This window comes from Lepidochelys kempii, chromosome 3 (genome assembly GCF_965140265.1).
Source record: "Lepidochelys kempii isolate rLepKem1 chromosome 3, rLepKem1.hap2, whole genome shotgun sequence".
Classification (NCBI taxonomy): Eukaryota; Metazoa; Chordata; order Testudines; family Cheloniidae; genus Lepidochelys; species Lepidochelys kempii.
This window is the reverse complement of record NC_133258.1, coordinates 130,268,512-130,286,259: the sequence shown is the minus strand read 5'-3', so window position 1 is coordinate 130,286,259 and position 17,748 is coordinate 130,268,512. Positions and strand designations below refer to the sequence as shown.

General features: G+C 43.2%; 1 protein-coding gene across 1 annotated transcript in view; it reads right to left on the bottom strand.

Annotated features, from left to right (window-relative positions):
* Positions 1–3,253: 3,253 nt before the first annotated feature.
* PGBD5 (piggyBac transposable element derived 5) overlaps positions 3,254–17,748 on the bottom strand; it is a 107,767-nt gene continuing 93,272 nt past the window's right edge. The window contains exons 6-7 of the mRNA XM_073338036.1: positions 16,469–16,574; positions 3,254–13,006 (exon numbers count right to left, since the gene is read on the bottom strand). Of these exons, the coding sequence (XP_073194137.1) occupies positions 12,811–13,006; positions 16,469–16,574 (302 nt within the window). The 3' untranslated portion in view covers positions 3,254–12,810. The remainder of the gene's footprint in view (positions 13,007–16,468; positions 16,575–17,748) is intronic.

Sequence of the window (17,748 nt, the reverse complement as noted above, 5' to 3'; positions counted from 1 at the left end):
ACAAAGACTCCACACAGGCCTGGGCATCCAGTGAGTTATATATCCAGAGTCAGAGACATCCCAGAGGCCTGGTTTTAGAGCTAACGGGCTGCTGATACCTTCTCACCATCTCCTTTTCGTTTCTACCAGAACTTAAGAGGTGCAGGAATGATGCAAAGCAGCCAAACAGGAAAATGAATGCTTACTCTTCATTCCATTCTCTAGGGAGAATGTCTCCATTCCCACCTGTAATGTCTGCGAGAAGCTCAGGCAACAGGTCGAAAACAGAAGAAAACTCCTGGGTGGAATGGAGACAGGTGAAAGTGTTCCTGGCAAAGTGCCTTCTGGTCTGCTGACAAGGGTTCCTGTGTTTCACCCAGATGACGCAGAATCTACTCTCTGTATAGGAATCAACAGTCTGAAATTGCCAGCCACCCCCAAATTCTGCCAGTGCTTCTGTTGTGGATCTGCAGTGCCCTTTGGGGTTGGAATACAGTCCTCTCCTAAACAGAGATTATCATGCCATGATTTTCATGTTACAAACCATGGCCACTAGAAGCCTTGAAGAGGCCTGATTTTTAGAAAGTGTTGAGCACCTGCACTCTGAAAGTAAAATGTCTTTAAAATATCTAAAGTCGATCCCCTCAAAACCGAGGCACCTGCAGTCATGATTCACCTTTTGAAAATCATGGCCTCAAATCTTCCTTCATGTGTAACTTCAATTCACAACTAAATCCCCATCTCCAAAAGTGGCCAGTCTAGTTCATCATACTCAGTCATCCATGTCTTCTGCCTTTTATCCCAGCCATATGATTTTAAACAACACATAGCTCTTGTAATTTGCTATTACTTATATCCATCCATATTCCCAAGGTATGGCCCGGTTGAACAACATGGAATGGAAGCCAGGACTAGCAGTCAGGAAATCTTGATGCTCCTTCTGGCTTCTCCAACAACTCAACTGTGAAATCTTGGGCAAATAATTTAGGCCCAGATCCTCAAAAGGTATTTAGGCTCCTAACTAAATCAGTGGAAATTAGGAGCCTAAATACCTTTTGAGGATCTGGGTCTTGCTTTCACATTTCTAATTTGCACAAATGAAGATAGGATTTCCCTGCCTAACAGGGGTCTTATGAGGCTTAAGTCATTAATGTATGTCATGTGCTGTGAGAACCTAGGATGAAAGGTGACTTAGAAGTGCCTGAGTCTCTAATATTTAGGGATATTTGCTCTGCAGTATCTGTGCCTTGACATCTCCACTCCGAACCCCCTCTCTCTAGATGGGAAAGTAGAAGATGATCAAGTTGGAAAGCAATGCAAATGGGAATCTTATATTTAGTTTAATCAAAATGTTAAATTGTGGAAATTAATTGAAAATTCTCTCAAGGTAAATTTGATGGGAGATTGAGTTAGCGCAGACCCCTGGTCTGCTATAGGTGGGTGGCGTTCTTTAGATGACAGTGCTGAGGTTGTGCATGTGTCTGGGTTTGTGTTAATCAGATTCTGGACTTCATAATTTCCCAAATTAAATTCCTCACTTTATTCAATTAGCATTTTAAACATTATTTGCATTGCTTCCATCTCTGATGATGCAGAATATTACATGCATCTTTAGCTGACGTCACTGTCAAAAGGTATGTGGGGAACAGAGAATAGGGAAGCATTATGGCTGCTTGGAGAGTTCTCAGATCATGATGGCAAAATGTAAACAAGGGAATTCTGGAAAAATGATTCCTGTTCCTAGAGCTGCTCAAGTATGAGAGATAATAGCAACCAAGATTGACTGGCCCAGAAGAAAATGGCTATGCTACCACTGTAGCTAATGGCTATTCCCCTCTAGCACGTTAAATGGCCCTACAATTTTCTTTCATGAAAAGAGTTTAACTTCTGTAGAAAATATTGACTTTGTTTTCACTATTAAAATACCTAAAAACCAAATACTTTTTTGATGCAGAAATGCTGCCATGGTGTCTCATGGCATCATTCTTCTCTATGGGGCATTTTCCCCTGCTGGACTACATCCCTCATGCAGTGTCTTTGCCAGGAGCTCCCATAATTCACCATGGTGGCTCAGCAAGAGGAGAAACTTTAATGCATCATGAGAAATATAGGATAGTCTCTCTGGCTAGACTATAGAGGAGAATGGGGGCATAAGGCACCATGATGGCATTTCCTAATTGAAATGTTCAGTTCTCAGCTAGAAGTTTTTGCTGTTCCCCAGACCCCTCCCCTCCCCCAACGTCCCGAGAAGTCAAATTTCTGTGGAAAACTTTGAAGAAAATTAAACTTTTCCAATGTTTTGAATTTTCCCATGGGGGGGGTGGGGTGGGGGAGTACAGAATTCTGACCAGCTTTACTGCTAAGCTAGTGACATTACATAAGTTTTGAGGGATGAATCGCAGCCTGTTACTGTACTTTGTATGGGACAAACCTTCTGTACAGTAGTAAGGCAATCAGGAGTATGGGGACAAAATAAAATCTTCCTTCATGGATTAAATTCCATATAGATGTAAGAGCTCAGGATTTGGCCCTTGTCCACAGTCTAATCGCTATCTCCATGCATTTTTCTTCCTGAGTTGTCTCCTGCACTGGGGGAGAAGCAGGGTTTCCACTCTTTGTGGGACAGTGTGTGGAGCTGGCCTACACGTCCTGTGGATCCCAGGCAGTGGGATACTTGGCCTGTCTGTATGGAAGCTGTGTGCCATTGGTGCTTCCTTACTCCCAGCTTCCTGGTACCCGAAGACATGCTGACACAGGGCTCATGCAGTCAGTGGTTGCCCTTGGTGCTCCTCTTAAAGGGAAGTTGTGGTAGCTGGTGTTCAACGATAATACAGATGAGCTAGTATTTTTCCGTGAAAAAAATCTGGTGGGGTAGTGAGGAGACAATGTGAGTCCCTCTGTTCCCTTCTCAGGTCCTTGGCTGTCAGGGAAAAGTCCTTGGGACAGCTAGAAAATGAGGCTGTGGAGATGGCCAAGTCCCCTTCCCATGGAAGAGGGGTGCGATCTTTGTGCAGGCCTCTAGGGAATGATTAGGCCCTCTGTTACTCATCTCTTTCTCAGGTAAAGATCCCATGGAGTTAAGTGAGTTTTGCCTGAGCAAAGACTGAATAAGGATGTCAGGCTTTGGGTCATAATCATTTTAAAGTGAGAGCATGGAGTACGGCTGGTGGGATTCTGTTGATCCCCTTTCAAATAGGAGACAGGAAATGCTACCAACTGTTTCCATCTCTTCCCCCCCCCCCAACCATTAAAGAATGAGGCACAAAGAAGCAGCCAGTGATATTTTGACTGTATTTCAAAGTTGCTGATTGTAAACAAACTTTGTTGAAGAAATAAAATCACATGACAAGATTTCAGAGTGAGACTATAAATCCAATTTGTTGTTGTTGCCACACTTCACATTTTGGACCTCAGAATTTAGCTCATGGTGTACAAAATTTGTAAAAACTTATTGCAAGCGTGCCTTTGTGTAGAACAAAAACCATTGTCACAAAAACTGTTTCCCGCCACACTGAGAAATGCAGCTGTGGGCCTTACCATGCATAGGGACCACACACACGTTGTCTGAAAGATGTGTCTATTATAAAATTGCTCTGAGAAGTTTCAAACCAAAGAGAACAAACCACGCTGTATGTTTAATCAACGGTCTTTACAGTTTCAATAGAACTCTAGTTTTGGGAGAAAATGGAAGTTTGCAACTAAAATGCAATCGTTTGTGAGCACAGCCTGACAACAGTGGTGTACCAACTGCACTAACAGAACTATGGACTATCCTTGTGTTTCTGTACAGTCACTTCATTTGATGGAATGTAAGTTGCACAGGTTAAAAAAACATACCAATAAGGAATTATAGCTTGAAGGACTCCCTTGAAGAATCTCTATTGTTCCCATTACTACAATGTTGTTGTTCTTAATTCTCATCTTCAGACTATCCTAAGAGACTCAGTGGTGTTGTGACTCTGAGACCTATAACCGCTCAGCCTTTCTAGTCCAAACAGAGGCATAGAGTGCCACCCCCGATGGCGTCATTGTAGCTAGAGCAGCTGGATGCCTGGCTGTGTCAAAGAGATGAATCCCTGGCTTTTCTATTTAAATATGGGAGTGATAATGGGGTTGGGAAAGGGCCACAATATAAAACAGAAGGGCAGGTCGTAGAGCTGAACAGCTGGGATCTCTCTGCCCTCCCAGCCTCTAATCCTTTCATCTGATCTCTTCCCAATGCAGCAATGGGCTGCTTGTATTACTTTTCACATCATTCTTTCTGGATTCTATTGATGATTTCCCTATAGGGGGAGCTAAATCTATCCCAGGTGTGACTCCATTGTTGACATCAGTAGCCCTACAGCAGGCGATGAGTTGAGCCTAACGCTTTTAGTGTGCCCTTTTTTTTTTCTTTAATAGTCAACATTTCTTCTCACTCTACTAATGTATTTTTATCTCTGTATTCCCCCTACCAGATTCAAAGTTAGCTGGTAAATTGGAGAGTATGACCCAAGAAAACTAAACCAAGTTGTAAAATTAATTCCAACTGAATAATCAAGTCACGTGCAACTTGTTGACCATCAAATAAGTAACGTCCCTCAGTGTTGTGGTAAGGTGTGAGCTGCTCTTAATCACTTTTTGCACATACTTGGACACAGATTAATTGGAGGACAACACCACAAAGTTACTTTGACAGCAAGTGGGTTGGGATTTGGGATAGATGACCCCAGTGTGACTGTCTTGACTCCAAGACAAGTCAAGCTCCAACTTGACTGTCTCGAGGCTTTTTGTTCTTTGCCCTTTGAGACCCGTGAATACAGGACAAAATGATCTGCATAAAACTGTTTGTTCAGGAGGAGTCTGAACACTCTCACATGTGGAGATAGATGCAGCAGAAATGTTGAACCTCTGAGCCTCTTGGAATACTCTCTGTTCTTCATCTGCCCACGGCCTCACACTGGCCTCGTCTGTCCCCCTGTCCTTGTAGGACTGAGAGTGGCTCCTTCTAGAGCAGGGCCAGGACATGACACGGGTTTGAGTGTCACTAGGCACCCTTCCACCACTTGCTAATCCAGGAAGCTTGGAACCCCAACACTGATCTCTTGGTTCCTTGTTCCCTCCACCAGTTACCATGTCCTCCTTTAGACCAGCAGGCTCCAGGAGTTAGATTTCTTACGTCTACAATCAGGTTGTCCATCCCAATCCCATACTTTTTAACAAAGGGCCGTGTTCGCAGTAACACTAAATGACTAATTCTGCAGAGTGATGTTTACATTGTGACATTTTGACACTACACATTGTATGAACCACCTTGACATCTAATATGAGTAGTTATTACTCCATAAGAGTGCTATTGATATATTACCTTTTTGATCTTGTTACGATAGTTTCAGTAGAGCTGCTGCGGACTACATGGGCATACAACAGACTATGTCAAGGTCCCATCTGGCAGCAGTCACATTTATGGGAAATACTGCTGCCTCAAAAAGTGCATTGGTGGATGTGATCCCTCTGATCTCTCTCTTGTCTTGGGAAGCACTGTTGGGGCTAGGCATGCAGTACCTTCCCAGTGACTGTGGTAAGTACGGTCTTTGCCAATTTTTTTAAAAAGATCAAAGTAAAACAGGATATCATTTGCAAAGTAATATAATAAAAACATAGATGGTCAACTCTGTCTGACCTCTCATCTTCCAGAATTAACTACTGCTCTAGAGAGGTGTATATCAAGAACTAGTAGGATGATCTAATGAGATCCAAGGGCATATAACGGCTGAAATGAAGAAAAGTCTCTTTATTTTCTTATAAGGAAAAGCTTCCTAATGGGAGCTCTGTTAGCATACAGACCAGTTTCCCAAGCAACAAGGAGGAAACCCTAATGACTGGAACATTTTAAAATTAGATCAGCTAAAGTGCACCAATTCTACACTGTTCCCCAAGGAATAGATGATCTAACAGGGCCTTTCCATCTCTAGGTTTTAATGATCCCATGAACAAAAAACAGGGGGGGCTAAGGGTAGCCTTACATCCTAACCTGGACAAGGAGAAATGTAGTAAGGAGAACTGTAAATAGGATTACATCTGAGCAGATGATAGACTGATATTTGCAAAGATCCCTATTCAAAGGCAGGCCAAATATATACATATTTTAAACTACAACAAAGCTGCTTTGCTCTGTAAATGTTGTTGGCTCTTTGGAGTTCAGACTTAGATGAGCTCTTGGCTCCATGGGAATTCCATAGCAGAGAAGGATGGGAGATTTATTTAACCTAGACTTTTATTTTTTACTGAGATAATTGTTAATAACAGTTTCTATTATTGGCTGGGTTGCACTACATTGTACATTGTTCACTGGATTACAGACCTCTCTTTCTCTCCATGCTCTGGGCTCCCCCAGTCAAGTCAGCAGGTTTCCTCCAAAGTTCATTGAATTCAATGGGAATCTTTCCAGTGACTGCAGTGGGCTTTGGCTGAGGCTCACAATGCATTGTGAGAAATGAAATGAGTAAGGTGACTGAGTCATGTGGTCTCTACTCCAGAGGGGAAGGCCGGTTTTGTTAAGTTCCTTTCATTTATTTTTCTAGTTTAGAAAAATACATCTAGTTTGACCTCTGGGCCTATGAATAAAAACTATAAATCTCTTTAAAAATCACATGCAGTCCTAAGGACTGGGAGTTGGGAGAATCACCTCCACTTCCCAGCATTACCACAGACTTTCTCGTGTGACCGTGGGTAAATCACTTACCCTCTCTGTGTCTGTTTTCCCCATTTGTAAATGGGGGGTGTTGATACTTCCTGCCCCCTTCACAGGGGTTCAGTGAGGGCTAATTAATGTTCATATTCTAAAGTACTTCAAGATCCTTAGATGGAAGGCATTACAGAAGTGCAAAATGTTATTACAGTGCAATATATTCCCGAAACCACCACTAAAATCAGCTCCTGACGTGACCCATATCTAAAGGAAGCATAGAATTGCCCTAAAAGAGGCCTCATTACCTGCCAACTCAAGAAAGCACCCATTAGGTAGCTGTTAGAAGAACAAACCTCTGTCCTAAAAGGAGCAAAGTAAGGGTTGCTGGAGGTCAGGAATGAAAATGCTGGTTTTGAGTCAGTGCCTTTGTGTAACCGTGGAAACAGAGAAATGTCTTTCTGTCCTTTGTGAGATGTATAAGAAACTAAAAATGATATCACTGAATCAATTATTTAGTGACACTGAGAAATCTGGGTTCTTAAAATATCTGTTAATGAAAAAGAGAGAGAGACCGGGATTAAGAGAGATGCTTAGACAGAACGTAGCCAGAACCACTGAGCAAAAAAGAAAACGGGAGAGATGTCTTTAAATCTTTCCTTTTCTTTTCAAGTGCACAAATGGGCTGAGATAAAAAGCAATCGGGTCAGAGTTCCAGTGAGCCCTTACAATACTTTTCCACGGTGGCGCAAGCTATAATACAACACTATTTGACACTGGCTTTTAGCTTCAGTGAACATTATATAAATGTTGCACACTGTAATGAGCCTTTTTTCAAATACTTGACTTGACAGGACATGAAAACTCCTTGGAAGAGGTGCTTTGCATAGAATGTTGTCTGCATATCCCACTGTCTGACTTTAATTCTTTGAAGCAGTCTGCATACGGCGGTGAACAAAGAATTTCCAATGCTAGGAACTGCACACTGAATGGAAAACAAATTTAACAGAAGAGGGACAACTTTTCCTCCCCTGATTTGCTCCACTTTCAATGTCCCCTTCTGAGAGGTAGAGAGAAGCTGATCTCAGGTAGTTTGCATTTCCCTCAGTTTTTAATTAATGCTGAGCTTTAAGGTCTTTACCCAGAATGGCTTGAGGATACTTAACCTACCCAATCTCATGGTACAAGCCATCACACAAACCATGTTTACACAATGTCATTGGCATCCCATGCTCGTACAAGGTCGTCAACAGTGTTCTTGCAATACTCTGACATTTAGCCCTTTCCTCTTATTGATTTCTGAAACTAAGGAACAGCCATGTATTTCTGTGGTCGGGTGTGGGAAATTGCAAAATCTAATATACGGCAAGACTATGAGGTCTGAACTGCTGTGGACACTAAATTGTTTTAACCAAGAAAAGATTTTAGTAATATTTAAAGAGAAACTGTGAGATGCTTTTTAACAACAACAAAACAAAACCCCACAATATTCCCCATCCTTCCTCCTGCCAGATAAATATAATGGGAAAGATACTGTGGATCACAGTCATTTTATTGGCATAGGCTAAGTTTTACTTTGGTGAATTTTGCTTGTAGGCTGTGAAACCTAGCTTTTAGGCATTTTATACAGGGTTGGGTGGGGGTATTTTGTTTCAGTTTTTTTTGGCTTATTCTTTTATTGAACATCTAGGCATCTTAAGGAAGCCAGTTCAAGGTCGTGGGAGATGCTTAGGGGAGGGAGTGGGGGACTGAAACTCATTGCAAAGCAATACTTTGCTTCTGTCTGTTTCCCTCCTTTATGCAGGAGGGGAAAAATATAATTCCCTATAATAATCAGCTAGCCACTGTGTAATCGGTCCGTCAACACCAAATCAAGGGAGAACTACTCAGGAGCCAATCCCTGAGGTAAAACTAGTACCTGGTAAAATTTTAGCTCATGCAATCTGTATCGTGAGCAGAACAAGCCTGTGGAAAACTATTTTCCAACTATTTATTTATTTTAAAAGGCAGTTTCTGAGTAGATGGGCCTGATCCACTGAAGTCACTGGAAAGACTGATGGTTTTGCATCAGACCCTGTGTTAGGCCCAAGCTCTGAGAGAATAGATGTAACGCATCTAGTTGGTCTGGGGCTTACTACTATAAAGTGCTGAGGACCTCCTGTGAGGTGTGGAAAGCCCTTAGCTACCACTGATATCAGTGAGAGTTGGGAAGCTCAGATCCTTATGGGAGATATTCAGCATGTTGCAGATGACGCTAAACTGGGAGGAGAGGTAGATACGCTGGAGGGTAGGGATAGGATACAGAGGGCCCTAGACAAATTAGAGGATTGGGCAAAAAGAAATCTGATGAGGTTCAACAAGGACAAGTGCGGAGTCCTGCAATTAGAACGGAAGAATCCCATGCACCGCTATGGACTAGGGACCAAATGGCTCGGCAGCAGTTCTGCAGAAAAGGACCGAGGGGTTACAGTGGATGAGAAGCTGGATATGAGTCAACAGTGTGTCCTTGTTGCCAAGAAGGCCAATGGCATTTTGGGATGTATATGTAGGGGCATTGCAAGCAGATTGAGGGACATGATCATTCCCCTCCATTCGACATTGGTGAGGCCTCATCTGGAGTACTGTGTCCAGTTTTGGGCCCCACACTACAAGAAGGATGTGGAAAAATTGGAAAACGTCCAGCAAAGGGCAACAGAAATGATAAGGGGACTGGAACACATGACTTATGAGGAGAGGCTGAGGGAACTGGGATTGTTTAGTCTGCGGAAGAGAAGAATGAGGGGGGATTTGATAGCTGCTTTCAACTACCTGAAAGGGGATTCCAAAGAGGATGGCTCTAGACTGTTCTCAGTGGTAGCAGATGACAGAACGAGGAGTAATGGTCTCAAGTTGCAGTGGGGGAGGTTTAGGTTGGATATTAGGAAAATCTTTTTCACTAGGAGGGTGGTGAAACACTGGAATGTGTTACCTAGGGAGGTGGAGGAATCTCCTTCCTTAGAAGTCTTTAAGGTCAGGCTTGACAAAGCCCTGGCTGGGATGATTTAATTGGGGATCGGTCCTGCTTTGAGCAGGGGGTTGGACTAGATGACCTCCTGAGGTCCCTTCCAACACTGATATTCTATGTTGGAGGATTGAGCCCATCCTTTCTCAGCAATGTTCTTACACTGCAGACAAAGGAAGGAAGGTTGCTCTGATCAGACGGTTGCTATGGGGAAGCTGTCTGTTTATGAAAGTTCCAACCAGATCTCATCCCCATGTTCTTTCCTTGGTAATTCTAGCTATGTAACTAGCACCAACTCTTCAGAATAAATTTTGGCAAAATTTTGACGTTACAGGGCACAATGAGCATGTCAACTACTCTTTACATGATCGTTTAGCCAACCATGTTTGAAAAATGTTGGCCTAAAGTCAGGCATCACGATGAGGGGCTGGATTTTCAGAGGTTGAGAGTGGTGGGTTTTGAGCATTTCTGAAAATTTATTTCTGTGCTGTGATTTAGGCAGCCTATTTGAATATTTTGGTCTTTGAGATAGGTGGTATTTATTAGCACTCTATCAATCTATTTCTGCCAACTACGGCGTAGTATTAGGTAAACCGACTACCTCAATTTCTATGGGGCTAAGCCTGGTTTCCCTGCAAACAAAACAGGTCTTGAAATTTCTTTGGGGGTTTACAACCAACAGTACCACATGATGGTGCTCTGATGTGATAACACTAGAAAGCAAATTCATGCTGTGACACACAGATGTTTTTGCTGCTATGTGATGAAACTGTTAAAACCACTGCACTTTGAAAGGCCATATGTAAAGCCAATGTTGTAATGTAAATGTAGGGTTGTGCTGACAATGAGTAGGGAATAAAGTGGCACCACTGGGCATGGCCTGTCATATCACAAAACTCTTACTACTGTTAGATTGAAATACAGTGCCAGCCTGGATCAGACCCAAGGTCCATTTAGTCCAGTAGCCTGTCCCTGGTAGTAGACAATACCAGATGTCTCAGAGCAAAGTGTAAGAATCCCATACTAAGAAAACATGGGATAATCTAATTTCCATTAAGATTTCATCCTAATCCTTAATTAGAGATTGGTGTAAAGCCTGAGTATGCGGTTCTATATCCCTTCCAATACTCTTTTTTGTTTGCATTAACTTTTCTACCTCTATATCGTTGTCTTATCCCTGAGCGTCCAATTGCTCCTTTGTTCCATTTTATTACACAGAAAATGCATTGTCTTGTGTTATGATGTCCCTATACAACACAGGAACTAATTGGTCCAGTGTGGCTCTAGGTCTGATAATGGAGAGGAATGTTCTGCTAAAAACTTTTGGATGCAGGTGACTCTCCATGTGCAGATCTTCCTCCTACACAGAACTGGGCATTTGTCTGTCTTCCCAGAGGGCTGAGACTGGATTTAGAGACCCTTCTGAACTAATGAAGACCTCTCTGGTCAAGTAAAGTTTGTGTGAAACCCCCCCGCCCCAAATCCAAATTTTGGAACAACTACTTGTGCCCCATAAAAAACGAGCAATGACTAGCACGTAAAACTCCCATCAAAGTCAGAGAGCTTTTCTATTGCCTTCAGTGGGAGTTGGCCCAAACCATCCATAAAGAGAAGTTGCATATTATCTGTACCCTATAAATTAGTGCATTCCCATATGTTCTACCATACTAAAGTTTTAACTGTAGTATGTCTCCTAGTTTACTGGGTTGTGGGTTTAATCAATCAATAATAATATGACGAAGGAAGAGCAGTATTTTACTCCAGTGCTGGGGTTTTGCCTCCTGCTATCAGATCTCTCTCTCCTTTCGCTTTCCCCACTGAAGCGTCCTGGTGGCAGCGAACCCAGTATTGTTTTGAAAACATTCAGCCAAGCAGTCTTATCAATACTAGGCATTGGCACCAGGCTGCACTAATTCTTAACGGTTCTAGCTTCCAGAGAGTCCCTCAGAACAAGGAAAGCATTTGGGTTTTGTTCTGCTTCAGTGAGGTCAATGTCTGGTTGCACCTGAACTGTTTTTTACAATGACACACTATTTTTCTAAACATATAATTTGCAAAACTACAGCTACTGTGACGCATCTCAAATTCTAAGAAGGATTCCTACAGAACACCCAACCGTGAAAACACAAAACGCACTGCTATTGGTGAACAATTTTTTCTTGCCAAAGGTGTGTTAATAGGAAATGAAGATCTAAGATGAAAAATGTCTTGATATTTAAAAAAAAAAAGGGGGGGGGAATGAAAAATATCCATAGAAATTTAAGTAAAACAGTCCATTAAGGTAGATCTTAAGCAACACTTAGAAGAACCTGAAGCTACAACTGAAATCAAGGAAAATCTAGTTGTTTTAGTTGTTACACTCTGAGATGTCTCACCCTGCACGCAATATGGAAGCTATGGTGGCAGGCAGTATGATCATTTATTTGTTAAACTTTATGTATCAATTCAGCTTTCCCCATGATTCTTAAAATTTCACTCAGACTTTTTTTTTAAAAAGTTTGCCAATATGATTAATTTTCCCCTAAACTTTTTATTCCTGTACTGCAATCTGATTGCCTTAACACTTATTTAAAAAAAAAAAAAAAAGCTCTTAATTGTTACTCAGTCTTGGTTGTCTTTGCTTGTTACAGGTCAATCTGTCAATATGTGTGTGAAGAACATATAAATCTGTTTCTCTTTAACCATGTCATGATTCCTTACAAGGTGTCAGACACTGTCATCCATGACACATTGCTTGTCCCAGAGTTAAAGAACTCCAGACAAGGCAGAGTTTTTGTAATGCCCACCTAGGACCACTGAGCTACATCCCTTTGTGGCAAGCTCGTGGTGAGCCCTATGGAAGCCTTACGAGATGACCCTGTTCAACAGATATGGCAGACAAATGGCTACTAACTTAAATCTTTTTGGATGGACAGGTACTCGCAGAGCATTCACAGATGCAGTTGTGTGTTGACTTTTCCTGTGCCTCTCTCTGTAGGACACTCAACAGCCAGCTGCTACTTTTAACAACGTCTCCACCCCTCTACTGGCATCACTGTCATTTTCCTACAGGGAGCGGCATTGGTGATGTCATGACATTCCCTGCTTTGACATTCCAGAGCTGTGGTCTCTCTCCTCTTCTGCTCCCCCTCCACCCCAGTCCTAAGCCACAAGGAATAATGCATCAATGAGAAGGTGAGGTGTCCTCCAAGCCCAGCAGCTCCTTTATAAGTCTCTCACCAAACTGTGCCCGGCTGTATCTTTTCACGTGATAGGCATCTGACATTTTGTACAGGATGTAGGCATTGTTTATGGCAATGCTGATGGTAAACCAGAACACTTGTTGCCAGGTCTTGTTTGGTTTATGAGAAATGAAATACCTATGAAAGGGGGAGAGAGGGAAAAGATAATCAACATTCAAACCCTTCTACGTGTGTCCTGCTGGGAGGCAAGAAAAGTGACCTCAGACATTCTGCAGGCCCAGGAGCTCTCATTGGGACACTATGCCAGCTGTTCATTGTTACTGTCTTAAGGGACATGTTCAACAATATGTTTGATAACTCTTTGTTGTAGTAGTTATGAGAGAGTCTCTAGTCTCCCTTTTTGGTGCAACGTTCGGTTGTCTGTCTTGCATTTTTCTGCCCTCATCAGAAAGTCCTACTCCAAGGTTGCCGATAGATCACATCAGGGCAAAAATGCACAATGGAAAAGGATGGAAAAGGCCTGTTTTGGTCACCTAGCAGTGCAGGATTGGTCACTTCAGTACCTTCAGTCTCCATCCAGTTTTCAGTGTGCCAAGTGGTGGAGCTTCCACCACTTCCCTTGGCAACCTATGCTGTAGCCAAATATATCTCACTTGCAGGAAACTTTTCCTGAGATTTAGCCTAAATTTTCCCTCAGTTAACTTCATACCATCAATCCTACTTCATTCCCTCGTACCACCCCAAATACTCATACACTGATGTTCACATCCTTCCCATGCTTGTAGACTTGTGATTCCCACCCCATTATTCATTGGCTTGCCAATTTGTATTAACGAATCCGGTTAATCCCTCTGTCCCAATGATTTCTCTTCTCTAAACTTCCTCCAGTTGCTCAATATCTTTCTGGCAATGAGATGCCCAAAATGGAGTCCTCTATTGCAGTAATATACAATATGGCAATATAATAGTTTGCCCCTCTCTTCCAAACGAGTTCCCCAAATAGTGCTCAGCAGGCAGCTCTTCCCCTTACAGTACTCCACAATGAGGCATTTGGTCTAGATCCTCAAAGATATTTAGGTGCCGAACTCCCACTGAAATCAGTGGGAGTTAAGCACCTCAGTACCTGCTGTACTAACTCCCAGAGAAAGTGGGTAATGCTCTAAGAGCCGTGTTCTGGTTACAGTTTTCAAAACTGCTTCAGGTTCAGCACCAAATCACAACCAGGTCCACCAGCTAAAACAGCAAAAGCCAGAGGTCCAGATTTGCTGTACAGCACCAGCTGCTGTGAGCCTGGGGAAAGCTTATGGCTTAGTAAGCATTCTTTTCTTTGTTGAACCAAACCATGATGCAATTTGAATTTATCCAGAACCCATTTCCTTTGTTTTAAAAATGGCACATTTTACTGACTTCCTGTCTGAGAATCTGCATGTGTATTTGGAAGCAACAGACCTTAGGGATGGGGGAGGGCCCAGTCAGTCACCTTGCGCATTGTCGTCTTCGTGCAGAACTGTTTCCTTATATTACTGAGACCTAATGCTAGGCTGGCGGTTGTATACAGGGATTAGGGGTGAGCTCCACAAAGGGACTTGGGTATTGCAACATTGAACACTATGGCATCTAACTTCTGGGTACCTAGAAAATCAGTGGAACAACCCTGTGATCTGCAAAACTGAGTTAAGCGCCTAGGCTCCCTATAAAAGGAATGGGGAAAGACCGGTGCCTAAGAATGTGATCCACAAAGCCAGCATGCTAGGTGGGGAATAGCCTAAGCTAGCCATTGGGAGATGCGTGCTAAGGGGTGTGTGCTAAGCCTCAGGCAGAGGAGGGAATTGAATGTGGGGGTCTGATCTCCCAGGGGCATATTCTAACTACTGAACTAAAAGTTACAAGCTCACCGCCTCTTTCTTTGGCTGGATTTTGAATGGGACCCAATCCAATCATGCTCAGAGGCTACCTATCCGATCAGATCTCTCACATGACTTAGATGGCTGAACACTTGTCTTTCCCTGGTTTGTGACTTACTCTAGGGCTTAGGCAGATGCCTAGAGGGAGGTACCAGCCTGCATGCCCAGAGGCAGAAACTTAGGCGCCAATTGAGTTTAGGCATCTACAAGGTTCAGTGGAAGTTTTGTGGATGGCAGTGGACCCAAGACTGGGACTTAGCCAGCTCAACCTGCGACTTAAGCACCTAACGCCTTTCATGGATCCCAACCCATGTATAGATGTAATAAAATATAGCTCATAAAATGGCTGCCATAACTGTGCTTCACTGAATGCTATCTGCCAAAATACACCTGTGATCCAGTGTACGACCAGAAAGGAAATACACGGGAATGTCTATTTAGGGTCATCATCCAAGCTGAGCAAAAAGCACTAACCAAACCGCCTAAATCGTGAAAAGTTTATTTTTAAAGACGTCTCACGTAGTCATTCAGCCTTGGCAAAATGGTCATGTAAATTTGCCAAGTGAGGCACAAAACCTACTCACATACTCTTGCCATTAGGATTATCGGGGCAAAAAAAATGTTGCGAACCCACAGGAAGACCGCTACTTGTCCATGGCAAGAAAGCTTGTGTACAGCTGATTAAAGTGCTCTTAGTAGCACAGGTAAGGAACAGGGTTTTTTAATGGCCTTTTAGGCAAATAATATCCCTTAAAAATCAAGGATACAAAAACAACCCCAGATAGGCAAGGAGGAAATTAAGAATCTGTGAAAGGACCTGCCCAGCTCCAGGGAAAGTGCAGAGGCTGCTAATTATGGAGAGTCCTGCAGCTGATGCTCACTAAGGGTAGACCTAGAGAAGGCAGCTATAGCAAAGAAACAGAATTTCTCTTGCTTTTGTAGTTATGACCTGGATCAAAGCTGCTGTAACTGGTGCCTGGGTGCAGCTGGATTATAGCACGGTGAAGCTGGTGACTGACAGGGTACTGGAAGGCAGTAGAAACACCTGGTAGTCTTAGGCTATGTCTACACTACCACTTATATCGCACATGGGTGTGAATATTCCACCCACTGGGCAACACAAGTTACACTGACCTAAGCGCTAGTGTGTCTCCCACCAACATAGCTTCTGCTGCTTGCGGAGATGGTTTTATTATGCCAACAGGAGAACTCTCTCCCGTGAGCACTGAGTGTTCACCAGACGTGCTGGTTTGGCCCTAAACCCAAACTTTAGCCTAAACCTAATGTGGATCCACCACCACCTTGGTTCTTCTCTCTCAAATGGCTCTCTAGCTATGTCATTTAAATACTCCAAGGATGCAATTCTCATGGTGTTTTGCCTGACGAATGGACAGACAGGAGTATTGCAGTGCTGTTTTGGATCTGGTCCAGCTTTGCTGAATTATGCAAGATGGGAAGCGGGGAGGAAAGGATATTCTGAGTTTAATCAGTACTGTTGTTCATATCTAACTCCTACACAAATTCCCAAGATAATGGTCAGCAGTGCAGCTTGCTCCCCCTAGGAAAATCATATGCAAAGAAATAGAGCCTGCTTCCACTTGTTCTGAAGTCTGAGAGTTTTGCCATTGAATTTAATGAGGGCAGGATCGTGCTCCTAGTCTCTCCTCAAAATCCAAGAAAGGTTCAAATGTCCCAGTAACAGGGGATTCACCCACACACCATCCCACCCACTTACTTGCTGTATTTGTCGTCATATTTGCAGATATAGCTAAGATGAGCAGCAAAAGCTTCTACTGCCAACGGGCATGGGATCTCGCCACTTTTTCTCTTAATTATAACTCCTGCATCAATTAAAAAAAAACAAAACACAGCCATTGAGTCTTAATTGTTGTGTTAGCATCAGTGTTACCCCCTATAATAGACTGTCTGAAAAGGGGATTTGAGACCAGCTACTTAGTCTGCCAGCACTAGCAAGAACCTTCTATGCCGAAAATAAACCTTGTTGATCCTGAATTTGCTTTCCTTCTCCCACCCCTCTTCTCAGTCTAACTGGCACCTGGAAGATGGTATCATATACCTTGCTAGTAGTGTGCAGGCCAAAGCAGCTGTGTGGAAGATGCAAGAGAGGTTGGTTTTAAAAAAAAAAAAAAAGGTCAAAACACAAACTTGAACTCTTTCCAGAGCTCCAACTATGGGCCCTTCATAGTGGGGCACCTGTTGGCCAGATTTCATGTGGTGGTGATTGCTTCTTGATGCACCATTATCTTGTTGACGTGCTAAATCCGAACTTGCAAAAGTTCAGCTTTGATTCACTGGGACAGAATGCTGTGGGTTTGGATTCTGGTGTGTACTGTTTGTCTAGCCCTTCTTCATGGACTGTGACGCTAGCAGGTACTGAAGAGCAATGGTTACCATGGGATGTGATGATCACCTCTGTTGCAGTTGTAAGCCTTAAGGTAGTGGGGTCTACAGGGAGCACTGCAAGCCAAGCAGCTGGTGCCAGACACAGCTGCAAACTGTCTTAGGCTGGTGTTATATGCTGCAGACACCACCTGCTCACCATGATTCATCCTTAGGGTGAGACACTTCCCCTCTTCCCAGCTGTACTGCTTCCACACTGTCTTTGCCCCTGCATTTGTATCCAGATCTCTCTCACTCCTGCAAGGAAACTGATGAGACCAGTGGTCTGGAGAAGGGAAAGGTTCATGAAGCATGGTTAGAAGTCCAGTCCAGGCCTGCCTGGTGTGATGGGGTGAAGAGTCAGAGAAGCATTTGTAATTAATTTCCAGATGTCTTGTATGAAGTTTCTGCCGGAGGCACTTGTCTGTGCTCTGTTACCACCCCGTGCCCAAGGAAATGGGACTTGTGCTCATTTTGTAAATAAACCATACGAAAGAAATCCTGGACTCCACGTCACTGAGTTCTGCTTCAAGCAGGGACACTGACACACCTGTTGCTGCTCAGCAAAGGGGCAATACAATTTGCCAGGCAGCAGTAGGTTTGGGGGCCTCAAAG